Consider the following 24,059-nt stretch of genomic DNA (forward strand, 5'->3'; position numbering starts at 1 on the left):
TGGTCATGCCTGCGAAGTACGATGAGTGATCCCGTTTTACCCCACACATCAATCAGCCGGTAAACTGTCAAAATTTTCTTTTCCGTTTTCATTCGTCGACAGGAAAAAAATTGTGCGGTGCGGGTTTTTGCGTCGGCTGCTTTTTTCGTAAAATTTCGTTTGGAATCCGCTGCAAAAGCAAAGATGAACAAATAGAACGAAGTGAATTTGTTGGTGTAGTGGCTTTGGCACATTTTGAGCGGACGGACTAAGGTTTTAACTTCCACATCAAACGATTTTCCACCCTCCATCGTAGACCCAAACATGGACGTTCGTACGATCGAAGAGGCCGTTCTCGCTTTCTACCGGAGCGGAACCCGCCAGCAGGAGGACACTCACCAGTGGTTGCAGCAAATTCAGGAAAGTCCCCAGGCGTGGTCCTTCTGCTGGGAGCTCATGCAGCTGAACAAACCGTCGGAGATACAATTCTTTGGGGCAATCACACTTCACTCGAAGCTGACCAAACACTGGGCCGAAGTTCCGAAGGAGGCACACAGTGAGTTCAAACAGAAGCTACTGGAGAGTATAGTTCTGTTCGGAAATGGCCCAAAGATCGTTCTCAGCCAGCTTTGCATATCGGTAAGTTGGAGTTTTGTGCCCGGAAAATATCTTGTTTGATGCAGCTCCCAAAAACAATAATAATTAACAGGGCTGTTGACGAGTCACGTATTAATTATTTAAGCTTTCAGAGATCTAGCGGTAGTGTATATGGCAATTTTTAATGAGTTGAGTTGAGATGCAGACCAAGTTCCAGTTGGAACATAAAGCCTCGCCTAACACCCATTTTGGCCAATTTTATTCGAATCGTATCAAATGATTCTTAGGCTTGTGAATAACCTATAACAAATGTAGAGTAAAGGTGGCAAGATGGGTCACGGGATAAGATCGACCAGTGCCGTTTTTGAGCATCGGCCATTGTAAGAATGATAATTTGGTTCTACTTTTTTGTCACTCGATTTGAGGATACAATTTCATTTTGGTAGAGTATGGCAAGGTAAACTATTTTTCAGCTATGTTCCTTATGCGAAACACACCACCTATAAACGTGTAATCTCGTAATACTTTGCACTGCTAAAAAAGTTTACACACAAAAGGCTTTGAAGTATGCTCTTTTGACTATAAAGTATTCAATTATGACTTCAAAGTACGCTCTTTGTAACAAGCCCCACGTTACAATTATTTTATATAAACATAATGAAACAAACAATCAATATGTAACAAATAACAAATTAAAATAATGCACGTTCTCTCTTGGTGCCCTAAGAGAGACGGCTAGGTGGTGCCCACTACGGGAAATGCCGAGGTTTCATATGAGATTTTGGTCCATCAGCCAAATCCCGCATGTATATTTTTATTGCGTATTGCGCTTTTTGTCTACAGCAATTAGTTTGTTGTATTCATAGTTGAGCCTTTGTACAGGATTCTTATCCGATTTGGGCACCCACGTTGGGCGCCAGTGTAACAAGCCCCACGTTACACTTCTCGCTTAACTTTTCAAAAAGACCTAAGTAACATTTTTTTCATGAATTAATTTGAATAGCGCAATCAACTAAACAACATGAAAGCAGTACTCAAATTAATTCATGAAAAAAATGTTACTTAGGTCCTTTTGAAAAGTTAAGCGAGACTTATTTTATAACAACATAAAGATACTCAATCAACATGTAACAATTAACAAATTAAAATAATGCACGTTCTCTCTTGGTGCCCTAAGAGAGACAGCTAGATCACAGATAAACAGACGTCTCACTCAACACATGTTCCATCGTTCACCTTTTTAACGGTGAATTCAATTTTTTGTGGGTGGTCAATCGGCCACTGATGGCGCTTTCATCGATTTTGCTTGTGCTTGACGTTTACACACTACCGCCATCTGGTTGCCGCTTGTCCAAACACAGTGAATTTAGAATTGGGCGATAATGATTCCGTGACGATGATTTTGATTGCATATTGTTCTAAGTGAGACGTCTGTTCCTCTGTGCTCGTCATTTCCCGTGACAAAGTGATTTGACGAATGCATAACCTACACCCAGAACAAACAAAGTTAATTAATTTTCATTCTGCATAAATAAAAGTTATAAAATAGAACACCAATATGGGAGGAGGTGGTAAAATGAACAGTAGGCTATATTTATATTAAAACACATTTTCCTCGAAACAAAATAAGGTACCTGAGCTAATATTTTGGTTTTGAGACCGCACCTATTACTATCCAAAATATCAAACGAGGCTGTAAAAATAGGGTCTGATGTAATTTTCAATTATTTTTTCGCAAGCTTTAATTCTTAATAAATTCATAATAACATTGATTCAAACCTGTTCTTAGTACAGCGACGAATAGGACAACCTTCACAAAGATGTTGCAGGGATAAATAGTAAAATTATTGGTTTGCATAGTTAGAGGAAGAGTTATTTATCACAAGGCATGTATGGGGGTAAAATGAACACTTGTATCAAACTTTCACAAATTTAAGATAAATTGTGCAATTGTGAAGCGGAGGTTCAAGAAACAATTCATATCAAATAACCAAGATAAAACTTTGAATGAATGTATACAGTGCTAAAGTTAAAAAAAGAAAATTTAATTTTCCAAAAGGGAAGCGATGTTCATTTTACCACCAGGCAGTGTTCATTTTACCCGCACTATTTTTGTGCATACGAAATTTCGAAGAAAAACTATATAAAACAATGTTTATTAGCAAAAAAAAATGTTCAGTGCAATAATAATATGAGTTAAATTGTTGGACCAAGTGGTAAAACTAGCTAATTATCCTCGTTTTATGATTGAATTCAACGCAAGTCCTTAACGTGTTCATTTTACCACCTGTTCCCCTACGCAATATTTTTTTATATTTTCAATGTGGTCACAACAAGCTAACAAATTAAATAACTTATAATTGGACTAGGGAGACTAGGGACCAGGGGGCATTATGAACACCCGGGGCAGATTGGACACCCCCAATATTCTTGGTAATTCAATCATTTTTCTACTTTCAATGCAGCGAACTCCACAATCCTTTCATAAACAACTAATTTATAGCGTAGAAGTCATTGTTTTATCTTCTTAGCTCATAAATTTGACAAAAAGTTAGAATGTCTTCCAAACGATTAAAAATTATAAGTTTCACCTCCTATAAAATAAGCTTTACGTTACTATAGAAGATGATTTCTCAATTATTGGTCATCCCATAGCAAAATTCTGTTATTTACAGTGCTCTGACATGTATTTGTGACAAGTTTCCTTGATTTTTCCAAATTTTTCAAGAGTTTTGAAATATGTTCACCTGTTGGGGCAAACTGAACACTCTATATGGGGGTAGAACTGACACCTTAAAACTTAAAAACATAACCTCAAACTCATCGAACTAGGCTTTCATATCGTGTTATTTTTGTTTTATCATGGTGCGGAATTATAAATCGCTAAAAAGTTCCAGTACATGACATATATACCACAGAAGCATATATATACCATAGAAATCGCTGAAAGTGCAACAAAAAAGGAAGTGTTTTGTAGGGATTTGGCAATCTCTTTGGCAAGTTGATCGGTACAACCCATTGGAAGGATTGGCGATGCCAGTAGGGATAAGGGCATGCATAGATTATGCAATGCTTAGAAAAGAGACGATTGGGACGGGGTCTTGCAATAAGTGTGAAGATCCATATAAAAAAATCATATGCTTCATACAAAAAGTTCGACATACATGTATGAGGCCAGCTGAAAGTGGCAAATTTTTGCGTTACGTAATCAATCTTCTTCTATTCACCATGGAAATAAAATAGAAAACGACCATATATGACCTCGCTCAAGAAGAGGGAAATAGATTTTCGGATGTTTTAAATCCGCGCACCACAGGATGTTGATGATCCAAACACAATTTTAGGTGTCTCATACAAAAACATGACAGGAAGATGAACAATTGGGTAATATTTTTGTTGGATGATCCATAAAATAGGTTACGATGGCATATAATCACGAGTAAGATAGTTTTCTTCATATTTTATAAGGGTGTCCATACTGCCCCATGGGGGTGTCCAATCTGCCCCGCTACCTTCCCGAGAGTAGTGAAAAATGAACTATTACAAAATCGTCATATTTGATTGAAATTGCCTCATTTTCAATACGATTCCAAACAGAACTGGTAGTTAACGAGTAATAGTATCATGTAATTGCTAGAAATCCGAATTATATTCAATTTAAATCACCTAATATTGATTTAAACCTTAGGGTGTCCATATTGCCCCTTGTTCCCCTATATGACTAAGTGACCTTTCAAACCACATCAGCTGTTTCCAAGACAAAAACAGAAGACATTGCTTTTAAAAACTAGAAAACGTTGTACTAGAATTTTTGAAATTATCATTTTAGCCTTTGATCATTGATTAGTTTGCATTCAATTACATTCTGCATCAGTGTTGAGTCGATTCCAAATCCGAACCTCACTTCACCCCATCCTTATCCTACCCCATGGCGTTCAAGTGGTCTGCAAGGACTCTTCTGCCATTACTCTCTGTATTATCGGCTTTGGATTGACTTGCGCTTTCATTGCCCCAACAAACGCTGCAAAATGAAAAATAAAAAATTTGCCCGGAATAAGGCAAAAGAGTAGATGACTTCATCTTTAAAAGTATGATTTTTTCCCGGAAAAATGCAAAAGAGTAGATGACTGTTTCTTTAAAAGTACCCATTTGCCCGGAATAAGGCCAACGAGTAAATAACCCCTTTTTTAAAGTACACCCGATTATTTTTTTTACACGGGGGATGCTTCTTCTTCTTCTTATTGGCATTACATCACCACACTGGGACAGAGCCGCCTCGCAGCTTAGTGTTCATTAAGCACTTCAACAGTTATTAACTGCGAGGTTTCTAAGCCAGGTTACCATTTTTGCATTCGAATATCATGAGGCTAACACGATGATACTTTTATGCCTAGGGAAGTCGAGACAATTTCCAATCCGAAAATTGTCTAGACCGACATCGGGAATCTAACCCAGCCACCCTCAGCATGGTCTCGCTTTGTAGCCGCGCGTCTTACCGCACGGCTAAGGAGGGCCTTCACGGGGGATGCGTTCCGTGTAAAAAGAGTTTTCAGTTTAAAATCTGAAAATCCGTTTAAAAAAATTTTTATGGTTTCTCGACAAATCATGCAAAATGAAGCAACTTTGCAAAAATTTTGCATGTGATTTTTTTTACACGGCCGTGTAAAAAAAATCCGTGTAAGAACAGAATAGATTAATCCTTCTTTAAAAGTATGCATTTGCCCGGGATGAAGCAAAAGAGTAGATGACTCCTTTAAAAGTACGCATTTGCCCGGAATACGGCAAACAAGTAGTTGATCCCTCATTTTTCGTAAATTTTTCCACTTTTTACGAAAAATGAGTAAGATTTCCGTTAAAAAAAAAGAGACGTCAATACAATTTCACTCAGTCTCTGAATGATTTCAAACGGGCATGTACGATCGGAATAAGATAAATGAGCTGATGATTCCATTTTTTAAAGCACTCGATTTCTCCATATAACGAGAAAGCATGCAAGTATTTGGTTGGAAGAATTCTAATGAGTAGATCATTCCCCCATTCAAAGCACGTATTTGTATAAAAAAACTTTAAAAGATCACATTTTTAAGGAATAAGGCAAATTAGCACATTTCTTCATTTAAAGAATATATCAAAAAATACTAAACTAGTTAGGATTTTTCAAAGAAATTCCTGGAGGAACTTCCAAAGGAATTTCGGGATCAGTTTTCCAAGGAATTATTCAAAGAAATCACTAAAAGAGTGTCCATAAGAATCATTAGCAATTTTCTAAATTATTTCTGGACAAAATTCCAAGATAAAAATCGAAAAGAATTCCCGGAGAAATTTCAAAACGAATATCCGGACGATTTTTCGTATGGTTCCATTAAGAAATTCCCGAAAGGGAACCTGAAGGGATTTAAAAAAAAAGTGTAGAGTAATTTGTGAAGGATTTTTGCTCAAGGAATCCTTGAAAGAATAGCCGAAGGATTCCCGAATGGATTTTTCAAAGGAGTTTCTAAATGTATTCTCGAAGTATTTCCAAAGAATTCTTCAAAGCAAAATATCCGGAAAAACTCCTCCAGCTGTTTTCTAAGTTTTCCTTAAGATACTTCTGAATGAGTTCCTAACAATTCCCAAGAAATTTTAAATAAATTTCCGAAGCATTTTACGAAGGTTTTTAGTAAAAATTTTTACAGTAAAGCAGTAATAGAACCATAGTGGCGCTGTAACAAATTATTCTGTCAAAATATGGTTCAATAAGCTTAATAGCCTATTCAGATTACAATTAAATTATTTATCACAAAAAAATATCGTGTAGAAGCGGAGAAAGAAAATTGAATGTGTGGGGATGGCGTCAGGTAGTTGTTTATCATGATATTTATGATCATAAATGGCTATAACTTGGCCTTTTGACACTTATTGTACCGGACCCTTGGCTGCAAGGTCCAAGCAAACTAGATCTTGGTCACGCGAACAGGTATAGGGGAGACTGGGTAGACTTGATCCCCTTTTCTGATTTCCGATATATTACAACCAAAAATAAAAAAAAACATACACGATTTCCACACAGACCCTCTAAGAAATATAGTATTTAACTTTTCTGATGTATGACAGTCCTTAAATTATTGTTGTTATTGATACACAATCGATTTTTTGGAGAGCTGTCAAAAATCGACTTTGAAAATATTCGGGGGAAATTGATCCCTCTCCAAGAACTTCGTTTGATTAAATTAGAAAGGTGCCTTTAGATTTTTTTGAATATTTTCCCTTCAAAATACGCGGAATTATCGAGTTGCTGTGCGTATACATGAACGATTTTTGTTACTGAATTCAACAGGACATGCTATTTTAAAATTTGGGGAGACTTGATCCGCTTTCTCTGAGATCTACACAATAAATAATTTTTCCTGATAAGAAAATTATTTTGAGCTTTTTAGTGGAATGTCTTCACTTGTCATAAGACAATTAAGTGGTGGAATTCAATGGGATTGTATTAACTCGTCTTATGACAAGTAATTTTTCCTGCCAACCCTTCATCAAATCCGTCAAATGTACAAAAAAGCCTAAGAACAGATTTATACACAAAATTTTTGTATGGAAGAATAATGGGGGATCAAGTGTCCCCATATTGAGGCAATAACTTCAAATCCTAATATCTCAAAACTTTGATGATGATAAAAAATACGCTAGAACAAAACTACTTTAGTTCTCGATAAAACAGGGGGTGATCAAGTCTCCCCGGGGATCAAGTCTACCCACCTTCCCCTAAGGACGTTAGGCATGAGTACGTTAGTCATAAAGGATGTTAAGCATAAAATGCCCCAAAAACAGCCCACGACATAAAGAAGCTATTATGCCTAACGTCATAGACCCAGTAATCTCATATTTTTGCATCAGCACATTTCCTAAAGGAGTTTTCGTAAGAAGTTCTGAAAGAAATTCCCAAACATATTTCCGGAACATTTCCTTAAGGAGTTTTCTTAAGTTTAAAAAAACAACTGAAATAAAATTCAAAGAGATTTCCGATAGTATTCTTAACCAAGTTTCCAAAAAAATCAGGAGAATATCTAAAGAAATCTGCAAAGTATTTTATAAAGGTATTTCCGAGGGATTTTCACAAGACATTTTCCAACAAACATCTGAAGGAAAAAAAATCGAAGAGGAATTGCCAAATGCATCCCAAAGGAATTTTCGAAACAATTTCTTAAGATGTTTTCTAAAGTTTTAGCAAAGAAATTTTCAAATTAAATCCTGGAGGAAGTTCTAAAGCAATTATTAAAATCCAGATTTTCCGATTTATGGAGAAATTTTCAAAGGAATACCTGAAGGAATTTCCTATGTGATTCCTGAAGGAATTTTGATTGAATGGCTGAAGGCAATTGCTGGGTGAACTTGCGAAGGAATTCCTTGACGAATTTCTTAAGTAATTTATAACATTGTTTTGTGAAGCCACCAAAATATTCTTTAAAATAATATTTTTCGCAATAGTTACTTTTTTGAATTGATCATTTTGCTGCTAAAATCTATATATGGCACGTTTGTTTTTGCCTGGAAATTAATGTAAAACATCTGGAAAAAACCTGGAAAAATCAGGGAATTTTGTTTTTACAGATGAGTAGACACCCTGTAAAATCATTATGACTATTTTTCTTTATTATGCCAAACGGTCGTTATGCTAAATGGCCTCTGACTATTCAACTCGTATGCCAAAAGGAATTATACCAAACGGAATTATGCCAAACGGCATTATGCCATTTGGGGTAGCCCCCTTATATGCAACCAATGAGAATCTACAGTTCTATACTCAATAAGTCAAATAATGAAAGCACGCATTTGCCTTTAATGAGCTAAATGAAGGATATGATTCTTTAGAGGCATGTGTTTGGTATAAGACAAAAAATATGATTTCCAGTTGAAGAGCGCATTTGCTTTAAATAAAGCCATACTGAGTACGATTCCTTTTTTAAGTCAGTTTAGTATATCTGGCGAATAATGCTTTGCGGGGATTGGGACATTTTGGGAAAGATTCATTTTGTCGAATTTTAGGTCTGAGTAATGGGCAAAAAATCAGTCACTAACTGGCTATGCATGTGTAAACTAGACTTTAGCTCAACTTGCCCTGAGTGGCGATCATGCCCATCATGCCATGTCCTCTCAATTTTAGATTCCACCCGAAAAATCGCTGTTATTTTCTTTTTCCAGATGAGCGTTTTCATCGTGCACATGTTGGAACATCCAACTGTGATTGAGGAAGTTACCGGGATGTTCCTAAACGAGCAGCTCGGAAACTTGTCCAAGAATACGCAGCTGGAAATTCTTATGTCGGTACTGGAAGGCATCCCGGACGAAGCGGATTCGGTGCACACGCGCATACCCCGTTCGATGGTGCGGGAAGAATTGAACAAAAAGGCAGAATTCGCTACTGGTACGGTTATTAATTATCTCAGCGAGAAGTTGAGTGCTGGTCGAATCGATGAAAACGAAACCGGTGCGCTAATCAATGCCACAAAAAGCCTCGTTACGTGGCTCAAGTATGGCAATATTCGCTTGGATGGGTGCGAAACGATGGTGCAGGTTCTGTTGAAGCTGATCCACTACTGCTACTGGAAGGAACCCAAGGACGATGGATGCCTTTCACAGGAGGACAGCGATCTTGCAGAGACAGCTGTGAAGGCACTAGTGGTATGTACGATTTGCTATAATTAATAAGCAATATGTATAATTAATAAGCATTTTTTTTCAAACTGCAAGTATTTCAAGGCGTTGAGTTTTGCCTATAACTCCTCTATTAAAGAAATCGAAGATATGTTGTCGATTTGTTTAAAAACAGTTTTTTTGTTTTCTCGAAATTTTACGAAATGAATTTATGCAGTGTTTTTAATGAGTAAATTTTTAACGGTATCAAAATTGTTTTCCATATATTGTTTTATTTCAGAAAATAATGAGCTCTCAACATAGCAATGGCTATAAGTATTCTACGACCGTGATTCGATTCATGCGCCTCTTTTTGGATGTGCTTAGTCCGATTCTGGATGTGGAATGGAAGGAAAACAACGAGAACGAGAATCTAGCTTTTGTGATTTATACACTTTTTCTGTCGACACTGGAATGTTACACATCGGTCATTTTTGCTGGCATACTTTCAGACGACGAAGAACTGACGAAGGTGTACGGCAGGACGGTCGATCTAGTTGTTAAATGCACTGACAAACCCGGAACGTATCCGGTTGACGAGTCGTGTAGTACGTTGGCGATGGAATTTTGGTACATGTTACAAGATGAAGTGCTATCTATGCCAAATGACGAAAAGAAAGTGAAGCGATGGGAGGCCATCAAACCAGTGTACGTTCATATAGTCAAAGTTCTAATTAAGAAAAGCCAGCTGCCAAACGACAAAGCATTGCACAAATGGAATTCCGATGATTTGGAAACATTCAGATGCTATCGACAGGACATTGGGGACACGTTGCTCTCGTGCCACGATGTGCTGAATGATCTAATGTTAGATGTTCTGTCCGAAGCACTGGATGAATCTATCGCGTATCTTAATTTCGATCCCCAAAACACCGACAACTGGCCCTTACTCGAAGCAACTATTCATGCATACTGTTCAATTGCACAAAAAATAGAGTATGCCGAGTACCCTCAAATAGTAAAGTTGCTCAAAGTATTGAATGAAATCCCTTATGAGAAATACAGCGACAAACTACTCGGAATGGCATTGGAAACAGCCGGAGCTTTTAGCGATTGGATCAGCGATCACCCAAAATACCTCCCGGCGGCCATCGAGTTGCTCGTGCGAGGGCTTAGTTCGACACAAGCGTCCCAGGCTACTCTGGGTCTCAAAGATCTCACCTCCGAGTGCCAAAAGGAAATGGCCCCGTTTGCATTGCCCCTGTTAGATGCCTGCCGGGCTGCTCTACAGGGTAACCATCTAAAAAATTCCGAAATGATTCGACTTATGTACACTGTGGGCAACATAATGAGCGTTATTGCCTATGAGCACATTCTTCAATACCTCGACCTAATGGTGTCGCCCTGCTTCGAGGAGCTCCAGATGAATGTACAAAATCAGGACACTAGTGACGCGGCTAGAGGTCGAATTGTGCTCCGACTGGAGATGATCGCCAAACTGTTCTCTTCACTCAACACCAAGAAACCAGCCGGCCAGGAAGAAGACATACCCATTACCCGGCCTGTGTCGACTCAACCATCACCGGTGCAACCGATTCTTCTTATTTTGGAGAAAACCATGGGTCTGCTAAAGACGCTGTGCACCATGTGGCTGCACGATGAAAGCGTCGTGGAAACTTTGTGCAAAGCACTGCAGCAAGCACTTACCAATTTGATGGAGGACATCAAACCATTGCTGAACGACATGTGCTGTCTAATCTTACTCATCTTTGCCAACAAATGTGCGCCGTCGGCCGTCGAGATGGCCGGAAATGTAAGTTTTTTTTTCGTTAGAATTGTCGAATCGTTTAATTATAGATTTTTATTGTGCATTTCAGTTTATTTTAATATTCTACAATGACCCCGAAAGTAAGGAGTGTATGAAGCAACTGTTCAGCGCGATCATGGAATACAATTTTGGCCAAATGAAGGTAATTTTTAGAAAAGTCATTGAATGTTTCATTCGTTGTCAAACTTGGAAAATGAGCGACCTTATTTAACCCGTTTTTACTACTTTATTGCCTTTTACGATCGATTGCACACTGTGACCTAAATGCTACGTTTTGACAAAGATCAATTCAGTTGAATGGACAGGTGTCCTTCGAAATGCTAAAACACATAAGGCTGAAATATCGACAGTCTGAAAGTATCGAAAGGCTCTAATTGATGGGATGAAATGAATCCTAACCTTTCGTGTTGTTATACCAACCAAGTTGAGTGGTTGAATAGTGAATAATGAATAAAGGATAAAGAATAAAGAGAAAGGAATTAAGTATGAAGAATAAAGGATTGCCACCACACTGCCCCCCACAAGTTATGACAGAAATCTTACTCGATGACCGAAGACGTAACTTTGGCATTCGAATCAGGGAAGTCCTCAATTTGCTGTTTACAGGAATACGCTGGTTTTAATATATCGACAGATATCCTTTGTTCTTTTCCTTTCATGAAGATTGCCTCGTTCAATCACTTCGAATGGACCTTTATAAGGGTGTTGTAGTGGTTTTTTCACGAGATCGACTCTAACAAAATTTCCTTTGAACGGTCTAAGGTCACTGGGTAGAAACACACGCTGCTTAGCATGATGCTCACCCTCAATAGCACAAGATCAGTGGCATTCTAGCTAAAATTCCGATTGACGCCCTTTCAAATCATTTCAACAACACTAGTAGGGGTGATCGGGGCAATATGGGCCACCTAAGGAAATCGTTCCGAAAAGCGCTGAAAAGCTAAAAAAAAACATCGTTCAAATGTAGTTGACTTATACTAGAGAATGTTATCTTTCATATAACGTCGATGAATGACGAAAAATGCGTTTGGAAATTGTTGGAATGCACTTTTGAAAATGGATTGATTTCAATGTGTGTTCCCGACTTTACGGAGCAATATGAGCCACCATTTGGGGCAGTATGGGCCACCCATCCAAAATGTTTATTTAGGCGAAAAAAGTATCGTAATATCTGGGTGGTGCGGATAGAATCAATTTGGTTGTCAAACTGAAGCCAAAATTTTCTATTGTGCCGGAGCCAAACATTAAAGATTGTGGTTATGTTCGTTTTAGATCTTATATTGAGAAGTATTATTTTTATTTGGAGAAAAAATAAGAATAAACTTAGTATGAGTTTTGCATTATTTGTAACAAATATATTCACATTATATTTCGAGTGGATAATTAGTAGGAATGCAACTAAAAAGCACTCGTTACGAGATTTCACGAAATTCAGCAGTTGATTGGAGCAGGAATATATGTTAACCATCGTAAAGTCATGTAGAGTCTCACGCATTTGAGCGCCTTCGTGCAGCATGGAAAGAGAAATTCGAAGAGCGGGAAATGTTTGACAGTCACAGAACTGCAAAATAATTCTGGTTATGGGATTGATTTCAAAATATCCCGCTACTCGCTTGAGAACAAAAAACCGACTCTATCCGCAGCACCCAGCGTAATATGGAAGAATATGATATTCCTACAACAGCTGTGAGTATTCCATACCAAATAAAATTAAAAAACCGCACAACAGCGGACTGAACCGATTTGTCACTCTAAACCGTTTGAACAGCCACATTTCAATTGGTCAATAGTCATTTTTTCTGATTCAATCGCAGTAATGCGCTGTTGTATTTTTTTCCGTAATGAATCTTACATATATGATAATATTCTTGTATTTAACTACTGAAATTTGAACTTGTTCGCATTTTAAGGCCTGATATCTGGCTCTGTGCAGGTATGCCCATATTGTTTTATGATAAATGCAGATTTGTATCAATACAAACATGTGTGCACAATATTCAATTTTTATATATCTTTGGATTGTGGTGTATTTTTGACCTGTATTTTAATCAGTTTTGTGTCAAAACCTTAATTATAAACTTCAAATCTTATAATCTTATGCCTATGCAGCGAAAATTTACATTTTCAAGTGTATTTTCATGTTTGAATTGAATTTTAATGCTGTTTTCACGTTGATGCATATGTGGAGCATCCTCTTAAAGATCGTATAACTTTTACATGATAGAACTTGTCAATAAGCTCAAAATAAGGGTGGCTCATATGGCCCCGTATGTTCATATTGCCCCTACTGCCCCTACACCTGCTGGTATAAATTGCGATGCTGCGTATTTATATCAATGTGGTTTTGTATCTACAGCAGTGACAACTGTTGTTGAACGGCGTAAGTTATGAATGTTACTTTTGTACACTCTAGGTGGAGAGCAGTCATGAAGAAATTTGTAGTAAACCGTTCGAGTTCAGTATGGAGCTGTAATCAGATCTTATTTACTGTTTGGAGCTGCAAAATGCAACAAAGGTAAACAAATTGTAGCATTTCTACCTAGGTCACATATCGCTGTGATGCGTAGTTATTGCCTGATTTTTTCAAAATTGCACGCGGCGAACCCTTCATGAAAGGTACCGCCGCGCTTTCTGCACCCCGTTTAGGTTGATTCTTATGGGTGAATAGTATTGCGGTGTATCGTTCCGCGCGGCCGTACCTTTCGACAGTCATTCGCCGCGTGAAGTTTTGTGCAAGTACCCATTTGGGAACACTACAAACGCCGCGTAGTGTATCATATCCAGAAAATCTGACAATAGTGAGAACGCGTGATTTGTCCATACAAGAAAATTCATTTTACTGCCTGTAATCGCATAACTTTCCCATAACACTTTTCATCGTTTTTGAGTTTTGATGACTAATGGTTATATTTTGTTTTATATTAGTATGCTTTTAAATAAAACTGTGTTATTTGTCTCTTGTCTTAAAAGTAATCGCATTTGAGTCCCATTGTGAAAGTAACCGTACAATATGTCATATAAATATGAATTTTAACTGACTCTGGTTCAGGAAGATTTTTTTTCCTGTCTTTATTATGACAAATATTCTTAGAACTGTTATCTCGGCCAGCGGATGATGTTTAAGGCCCGGTCATACCAAATTGAGATTGAACAGAGTAGAAACCCATTGGATATTATTTCCCAAAAGATTACTAAACACTTGATCTACCATAAGTCTATGCAAACTCTATGTCTATGTTGGGACAATGTCACATTATCTTTTGTGGATATACTAATGTCCAGAGGATGGTTGGCTTGCTCTGTCGATTCACATGTTTTACGTGTTCTCATTTCACGATAAACGTGAACATTTTTATAATTTGTCTATAAAAGACTAGCTAGAACTCCTATTACAGGAAAGTACGATAGCAATTACAATCGTTTTGGTGCATGTACACGACGGTAATGCGAAATGCACGATCTGTAATTCTTGATGTAATTTCCCACAGAATTCAACGTAGTGGGACAGAATATGCGATTACTTTTCATTTCAACAGGCAAAGTAACCGCATATCCTGTCCCATGGATTATTTCAATAAGCTAAAATCATTTTAATAATGCAAGGCATAGTGAAAGATACATATTTTTACACCACACTGGCGTGAAAAATGTTGTAAAAGCATTTCAATCAAGCAACGCTGAAGAAAATATTTGTTATATTTTAAATGATCGTTTTCTCGATTTGCTATTTTTTCATAAGGGACTGATATGCGGTTATAGGCAGTTTACTACAAATGTTGTGGCGCCATCTCTTTCAATCAGCATCTTTGGCCCCATCCTATTGGTTTGATGTTCTCCACAGATCGATTTTATGAAATCGGATAGATTTGTTTCAGCAGTGGTATTTTCGAAAAATTTGCCTGGAACCCGAAGAGGTTGCCCATACACCATTTCAGCTACAGAGCACGAACATAACTGCAGACTTCCGGCTGCGGTGAAATCGTTCTACTAATCCTTGAGGGTGATAAGCAGTGGTTCGAGTTCGTTCCGTTTCTCAGGGCTGCTCGAGTATGAGTATTGAATATGCATAAAGCGTTGAAACGATTGGCTGACATTGCATAGCCCGAACTGCATTCTTGTAAATTTCAACAACCCAAAAGGGGTTACGGCTGTTTTGGGTATGTCACATTCTTCCACAGGCACATTGTAATACGATCGAACCATATCCAGAGTGGTGAAAAACTTCTTTCGTTGAAAATTGTTTAGGATGTCGTGAATATGAGGAATCGGGTACCTATCAGGAATGGTTACGCGGTTCAGGCTGCGGTAGTCTCCAACGAAACGCCACTCTTCATCCTTTTTTGGGACACAATTCAGGGTACTGGCCCAGCAACTTTCGATGAAGAAAGTAGAAGGAACAAGAATAAAAGAAAAGGAAGAAGGTAAAAGGTAGATAGAAGAAGGAAAAAGGACGAAAGAAAGAAGTAGGAAAAAAGAAGAAGGAAGAACGAAAAATGAATAAGAAAGAAGGTAGAAGGAAGAAAGTAGAGTGATAAATTAACAAGGAAAAATAAAGGAGAAACTAGTCGCATGGTTTCGGTTCATTTCAGTTTGTGCCTCTAATAACGTCTTTTGTTATTTTAGCCTTATGTCAAATTTTTACTTTTTCACCTTTTGTGTTCAGCTATATGAGTTTTCAGCCTTATGTGGAAGTCCCGAATGAACTTGCCAACAATTGAACACGTTTAATTTTTTTTTCGTTCAAATGAAGATGTTTAGATCGTTCAAGTCCTGCTACTTGCTCAATTCATTTGCTGACGGATTGATTCAACGACAACAGACTCGGTAACGAACAAAGGTCAACGATTGGAAATTCGGATCTTGGAACGTGAGAACTTTGAATGAACCCGCACGTGTTGGGCTCCTGGCTCGAGAGCTACAGAAGTTCGGCGTAAGTGTGGCAGCAATCCAGGAAATACGGTGGCCCAGAACTGGAGAACGTGAATTCCGGCTGGTGGATCCCATAGCTAACACTTCATTCACAAGACAGTGCAGAACGAGGAGTTGGCTTCGTGGTGATCGGGAAGCAGATTAAGCGTGTTATCCGGTGGAAGCCGATAAGCGACCGCATTTGCGTGTTGAGAATGAAGGGCAAATTCTTCAACTATAGCCTGATCAGCATCTATGACCCAACGAACGATAAGCCTGATGACGTGAAGGATGAGTTCTATGAAAGCCTTGATAAGGCCTACGGAGAGCACAACACACGATGTAAAGATTGTCATCGGGGATGCAAATGCGCAGATCGGATGAGAAATTGTACGGAATTGGTACGGAAAGCCTTCATACGGAAACGCTATTTACCAACGATAATGGTCTGCGTCTTGTGACCTTTGCTGCTGCTAGAGGGATCCCAAGTAATAAAATATTTTTATAAAGTAATTTTTTCGCTTAATCAGTTCAGTCATTCTGATTAAGCGAAAAACTTACCTTTAACCTTTTGTCTGTGCTCTGGGGTCAATATGACCCCAGGCCGTTTTGAGTGGCTGCCATTTTTTTAGTTTTCAACCGATTCTCCTAATTTTTGGTAGTTTGGTAAAACTCGCCGAGATCTGTCTTCTAGGTGCAAAAAAAATCTTGAAACATCTTGAAAATATTCGCTACAGTGTACTTTTTTTCAAAAAACTTACGTTGTCTGTGCTCTGGGGTCAAATTGATTTAAATTGAAATGCTATACCTTTTTAATGTTTGGCCGATTTTAGATTTTTGGGACTGTTTCGAAAGATAATTTAATCATCTTTCAAATCGTTACCAAAGATTGACTATAGGTGGGCAGGTACATCGCGGGGAGGATTTTCGTAAAAAGGGTACAAAACAGTGATTTTCATGCTTATTTTACTAATATTTGAAAATCCTACCCGTTTTGAACTACACCTTTTCAAAAGGTTATGCAGGAAGGCGTGTGCTTTCACATGAGGCATTGATTAGTTTAGAGCATGGTCGCTAGGTGGCGGTATATTTGAATTCATTATTTTAGACTTCTATATTGCCGTTATACGCATATTTGTCCCATGTTTGCTTGGATTCCCTATATACATGGGACAGTTATGCGTATAACGGCAATATCTACTTGATAATTGGTGGGCTATAGCTGTTCGATGAAACTACGCAGAATGGAGTATCCTTCTCCACTGGACTCGATCCTGGGCCAATCGCTTCCAGTCGCCCTGATCGTTGAGCACCCTCAGGTTCTCTTCAACTGCAAAAAGCCATCGTGTACGCAGCCTTTCACGAAGCCTACTATAGTAGACTACTATACTGCCGTTATACGCATAACTGTCCCTTGTATATAGGGAATCCCAGCAAACATGGGACAAATATACGTATGACGGCAGTATAGTAATTCCGATATACTGAGGTGAACCAGCCAAGGGCTGAAAGCCTCTCAAATAAAGAAAAAAAAAATATTCCGATATATGGAATTTTCCTCATTGTAAATATTCTTATCGCACAAATTTGAAATTTGTAAAGATGACGTCTTTAACAAAGTTTGTCTGGTGGGAATGGACTGTCATGTGACGGAATAAATAATTAGGAAATTTACAATTAGGCGGCGCTAGTGTACTTGCAATATTCTTGCATATATGAAATATTACTTTAGCTCGAGATCCCTCATACCTACACCCAAGTTGTATTCGGCAACATTGTTCAGGATGTCCAGGACTACAAAGCGGTGCTCAATATAATGAGCACTTCTTCCAAGATGCGGCGCTAGTGAACTGTTATATTTGAGTATATTGTTCCATGTGAGATCTGATGTATTTTGGTTTGTAGCATTTTTGGCAAACATGAATGTTGTGGTAGAGTTCATCAAAAGTTTTCTTTGTGTTCAACCTGCTCCAGCGATGCTGCAAATAATAAAATGTGTTCACAGAATATGTTTTAGGTCATCCAAGAAAACCCTGGAATTAAGGCTTTTGGGTCTACATGCGTAACCAAAGATCAGCCAATTTGCCGCCTATTTGTAAAATTCCCAATTATTACTTCCGTCACAAGACAGTCCATTCCCACTGGAAGACCTTTGTTCAAGACGCCATTTTAACAAATTTTAAATTTGTGCGATAAGAATATTTACACTGAGGAGAATTCTATATATCGGAATATCTTGAGTAGTCTAAAATAATGAATTCAAATATATCACCACCTGGCGACCAAGTTCTAAACTTATCAACGCCTCATGCCGAAGCACACGCCTTCCTGCATAATCTTTTTAAAAAAAAGGTGCAGTTCAAAATGGGTAGGATTTTCGGATATAAGTAAAATAATCATAAAAAATCACTGTTTTTGTACCCTTGTTCACTAAAACCCCTCCCCGCGATGTTCCCGCCCACCAATAGTCTGAAAGATGATTGAATTATCTTTCGAAACAGCCCCGAAAATCCAAAATCGGCCAAACAATAAAAAAGTTATAGCAATTTCAATTTGGGGTCAATTTGACAGACAACGTAAGTTTTTTTGAGCACAGACAGAAGGTTAAAGGAACTTTTGGTTACTTGGGATGACAATCAGCAGTATCTACTTCGCACGTAAGAATATCCGCAAACACACCTGGTAACATCCTATTGGAGACACTTGCTCACAGATAGACCACATGCTGATGGGCGGACGACTCGGATAACTACCTTGTACTTGCAAACAATTGGGTGCGTTTTCCAGCGTCACGAATTCACGAAACAACAGAACGATACGTTCCAGTATCCAACGCTTGTCAGTTGAAGGACTTGCCGAACAGTACCTGAAGGAGCACTTGGAAGATTTGTTGAAAGATGAAAATGAAGGTGTATTAAGAGCAGAATGGTCGGCGACTGTCAAGCTGTGGAACCACCAACGCTGGACCAGGTATAGAAAAGGCTAGGTCGAGCTTTTCAAACACGGAAGTGAGCATATTTATCAATCGATCCACCACATTATCCAGAAAATATGGGAGGATGAAGAACTGCCTGCCGGCTGGTTGGATGGCCTCATATGCCCAATCTATAAGAAAGGGTACATACTAGAGTGTGCCAATTACTTAGGGATCACTCTCGGCGTACAAAATCTTATTGCGTATCCTGTTTAACAGACTGAGACCGCATGAGGAGTCCTTTGTCGGCGTTTACCAGGCAGGTTTTCATGCGGGCCGATCAACGACGGGTCAGATGTTCAGCTCTTGCAGACTCACCATTGTGGTAGTAGCGGATTGTGTTAAAATAATAATCGGAGATACGAAATGAAAGCATGGATTATTTGAATGAGATTTGAATTTCTAAATCGAAGCAATCGGCGTTCGAATAGTAGGCGCCCATTAGCACACGAATATGAACTCGATTGACAGAACAAAACAAAGAACGAGACGATAGTAATTCGAATATTGGGTACATCTTCTATGTATCACTAGAGCTACTCGTTCTGTCAGAGCATACATGTGAGTACACAGCCCATGATAATTCAGATATTCGACGGATGTCCTAAGGATATTCGCTCGGCCCCGACATGGCGCGGTTGGTAGCTGGTCATGATTCGGGGTATTTTTTTGTGTAAAAGAGAGGAAGTAGGAGTTATTTTAACACAATCCGCTACTACCACAACCATCTGTTCCTTGATTTCAGTGAAAACAAATTAGCTGTAGCAGATAATGTCCGAACATGGTTTTCCGGCGAAACTGATTAGACTGATACGTACAACGCTGGATTGCTCGAAATCAAGTATTCGGATCGCAGACGAAGTGTCAACCTCGTTTGTGACCGCAGACGGATTGAAGTGGGGTGATGCACTGTCGAATTATTGTTCAACATTGCACTCGAAGGCGTTATTAGGAGATCTGGCCATTATCCGGAAACAATATTGTGCGAGAATACTTGCTCGAAGAAGAACATAGAAAAATCTCACTCCGCTATTTGATGAATCCTTGGTTTTTGTTCATATGAGTGAGAATCCCGAGGCCTGCATTTCACTTATTGTGTAAAGCCGAGGGACACCATCTTGAAATTGCCTAACGCCGCAGCTGCCTTACGTGTCCCGTTAAGCCGTGGCAGGTCTTGGGGCACGTCGTCCGAATCCAGCCTTCTAGCTTTTCCCAACCGATCTAGCTCTAAACACCGAGGTGTGAACCCCCGCATTGACTAACTGGCACTGTATCAGCAAAGATAACCTTGAGATTAAAAAGGTGACTACTCCAGCTGGGATAGAGGACAGCTCTAAAGGGGATCCAACAAACACGAATAAAGTTAAAGTAACCAACAAAGCAACGGATGTTTGTAAAGCTCTCCACCCAATGCAATCCTGAAAAGATTGTCGCCGTACGTGTATCTTCCAGAATCAAGTACTGATCTACGGTACAGAGGGAGGCTTGGCTAGCGCCCTCATCACGCAGTTGTCCCACAGGGTTCAATCCTGGGTTTACTGCCATGGAACGTGAAAAGCGATAGTGTGCTGGAAGTCGGTGCCGTAGCCGTCAATGTCAGAGTCGGCGGCTGCGACATCACAATTGTTGGCGATACTCGACGATAAGCTGAGCTTCAAAAGTCTAAAGGATGTTTTCAAACAACCCTAGGGGGAATTACAGAAAGTGCAGGCTGCTAGCAAGCGTGATGGTTTTAATGCTACGGTATCGGAGTGCCGTAAGAGGCTACGTTAATAATAACAGAATAACAGATAATGGCTGTTGAATGTTGGACACTTCATTATACAATGAGCTTATTCATATTATACCTAATCCGCGCTGCCGTTCTACGCATGCTTTTACCAAATTCAAAAAACGACAATGGAGAAAATGTCATTTGCAATTGAACCCGAATTTTCATTGCTGACGTCAACCGAACCGGTAAATAATTTAAGAATATTACGTTACAGGACCATTCAGAAAACTTAATTTCATTGAAATCATTCTAAGTTTCCGATCACAAATAGAATTTGCGACCATGAAAATAGTTTGGCGGGACAGTAATGCCGAGAAATACAGCATTCGTTTGGTGGTTTCTACGCATATCAGTCTCGCTAATAGAGGTAATAAACTATAGAGGAAGATTGTCGCTGTCGTCACTGGCGAAACATCTTTTGCTGGCGAGGATAGGGCACTAAATGTCAACAAAGGGAAAATCAGTACGTTTTGACAGATAGGTACCCAACATGTTTGGGGACGATAACGATAACTATAGTTTATTACCTCTATTGTCTCGCTCAGTGCATTTTGCAAATGACTATGTACTGCGATTGACATATGTCTCTCCATACTTCATCTATGGAAGTGAATTGACCGCGTGGTTGAAGTGGTTATGTTGCATATAATGAATTTTTTTCAGTTTGCCCCCATCAACCACTGGAACAGGCTAAGTTTTATAGAACTAGGCAGAACTACTCCAATGAGCGTTACTTCATAGATTAACAGAATGTGCCATAATAATGAATATCATCATTGCGAGACAATTATGCGTAGAAATTCAGCAATGGGACAAATAAACTTTATGTTGTTTTCAATGTTTTCGGAAACAAAGTTCGATACTTATCTGTGAAAGTTTTCGAAAATTATACATCAAAATAGACTGCTCTAGGGTAAAAAGTTAAAATCCACCAAAACTAACACGGGACAGTTATGCGTTAAAGGGCAGCGCGTTGAACATTCAATTCTTAGAGTAACTATAACGTTCTTCTATTTCTATTGTGTCTTGCAGCAATATGACGATCAGCAAAAGCTCTCTGATGTAGCGGATTTGATTGAAACCTTTTTCTTGTTCAACACACGGATCACCAAAAAAATGTCCAAATGCTACGGCGAAACACAGGCCGACTGCCCGCGGTTAATAGAGTATGGTGAGTTGTAACGGGATTTGATTGGTGCTCCAGAACGAATCCAATTTGTCATGTGAAAATGTTTTATTTTTATTTTTTAGCTATGAAAAGCATGATGCTGCCGGAAACAGGTCCTATCAAAAAGAGCGTTGGGTTTTTATCGATATTCATCAAAGAGTCACGTAATTGTCCACTGATGATGAGCGCCGTAGTGGGTCAGGGGGAGAACCTCCTTAGCAATACCTTTCTTTGTTTAGGTGAGTTGGGTTCTGCTTCAATTATATTAGGAAAAGATGGTCTAATACTGTTACACTTGAATTGTAGGTGGCTATACCCCGCGTGCCCACGTGGACGTGTTTGCCGATATCTTCCTAGCTCTCAATTACAAGTACCCAAGCGATTTTACCAGGTGGATCAAAATTCTCGAAAAGCCAAACTTCCCCACTCTGTTTGTTAGTCAGGTTGACAAAGATCTGTTTATCAAAAAAGTACTCAAGTAAGTATCTAATCCATGACCAAGCTAATTCCTATCTTGATGTTAACGAGGACTGTTTTCATTCTAGGGAAAAAGTTAATCGAAGGCTAGTACAGGAACATGTCCGTAAGTTTGCCGCTCTCTGCCGGAATGCCGTCGAATGGGAGATAGACTTTCGGACAAGCTAATAAGTTGAACGGTCCAAACCGTTTGGCAGCGACAAAAAAAAAGTGACGAAACCGTAAACGTGGACCGCCGCTGGGTTCTTTCGATTGTGATTTTAGATTTTAGGTTTTTAGGACGTGAAGATTGTGACGTCGAGAAACGCTAAAGCAATGTGTATTATTGAGTGTGCTGACGTAGTAGTTTGTGTAGCTATTAGCAGTTGTGCAAACGAACGATGCTTCGTTTCGCCGAATCCCCCATGCTCCTTCGAGTCTCCCTCCTGATAGAACTACAAGTGATACGTAATGAAATTTCCTACTTCGATATGAATGTTCTAAGCGAATAATGAATGTATTTTATCAGTAGTCTTGGATGTTCTTATTGCGTTAGTCGAAATCCATAATAGTTTTTCTTAGTCTTCTTTATCAAAGGGACTTCCAAACCCCAGATTGGTTCGAACAGGAGTGACGCATTCACCACCAGTCCAACTTGTGTTGCCTCACGTTCGAGGCGGGTGTACAACGGTTCTGCCACCTTTTCAAATAGTCGGCCGATCATCCACAAAACCAACAAATTGATTGGATTTGTTGAAAATTGTACCTCCCAGAATTTGTCTTTACTCTCCGTCGGTATACGTCGTATACCAATCGTTCCGTCGACTTCGTCCTGCATATCCGACGTTGCTCTACGCTGCGTCGTTTAGCTGCTTTAACTGTACTCCAACAGTCCTCAAGAGGGCCACATAGAGCTCTCACTCTCTTCCGGAAACGCTGCGCATATATTGGCGACATATGGTCGCTTCAGTCGCTCTAGGTCGCACCGAGGTACTGATCAACGCCTAAGAGTGTCTCAAATTCCAGTGTACAACTGCGATGAGAAAGCAACAGACATTGCCATCTACTATCAAAACGTAGGTGGTCTGAACACCAGCATCGACCGACCACCGCCACGCTATTTGCAGTTTCTGCTTTGGCGTTATAGTAATAACTGTTATCATAGCGTTGTATTTCTGTATATAAATAAAATCATTCGTTGCTAATCACCGTACCTGTTCAGAAGTTTCATTTCTATGTGGTTATGAGCCCAGGATAGCCCCTAGCAACCGGCCGATAACAAGCCGAAAGTGAAAATTTTTATCAAGAAGTTTTTTTTCTGAAACATGTCCGTAAGAAGAACAGGAGATGGAGTATTACCACCTCAAGACGACGTTGCGATTGAAAATGTTCGTGATTCTGCTCAAGTCAACGGTTCTGGCAGCCAGAGGAATGTGGACGGTGGAGGAAGTCAGCAAGCAAGAGTGTGCGAGCAGAGAGTTCCATTCAACAGCGTGTCCCATCAATCTCTGGAGAAGCTGAAAGACTATGCGGCGTGGGCGTTCGGAATGCGAATGGTAATGATAAAGGAAGGAACCTGGCGTGCCATTAATTCTCCGGACAACTTTCAGATCAGTGACGACCTCTCGGACCGTGCCTTAGCGACGATTTGCCTGAGTATCGAAAGGTACAATTACAGTCTGGTTCAGAACGCTCGAACAGCCAAACAAGCTTGGACAAGTCTCCGAACGGCGTTCCAGGACAGCGGGAAGTACATGAAAAT

General features: G+C 39.3%; 1 protein-coding gene across 1 annotated transcript; it reads left to right on the plus strand.

The window, feature by feature from the left end:
* The first annotated feature begins 72 nt into the window (after positions 1 to 72).
* On the plus strand, positions 73 to 22,828 carry LOC134212088 (importin-13). Its single transcript, XM_062689607.1, has 8 exons — positions 73 to 618; positions 8,758 to 9,237; positions 9,491 to 11,002; positions 11,067 to 11,159; positions 21,706 to 21,844; positions 21,925 to 22,080; positions 22,148 to 22,319; positions 22,387 to 22,828. The coding sequence occupies exons 1-8, from the start codon at positions 304 to 306 to the stop codon at positions 22,484 to 22,486; spliced, it is 2,967 nt and encodes a 988-aa protein (XP_062545591.1). The 5' UTR covers positions 73 to 303; the 3' UTR covers positions 22,487 to 22,828.
* Positions 22,829 to 24,059: the final 1,231 nt, after the last annotated feature.

The sequence above is a fragment of the Armigeres subalbatus genome, chromosome 2 (assembly GCF_024139115.2).
Source record: "Armigeres subalbatus isolate Guangzhou_Male chromosome 2, GZ_Asu_2, whole genome shotgun sequence".
NCBI classification, from domain to species: Eukaryota; Metazoa; Arthropoda; class Insecta; order Diptera; family Culicidae; genus Armigeres; species Armigeres subalbatus.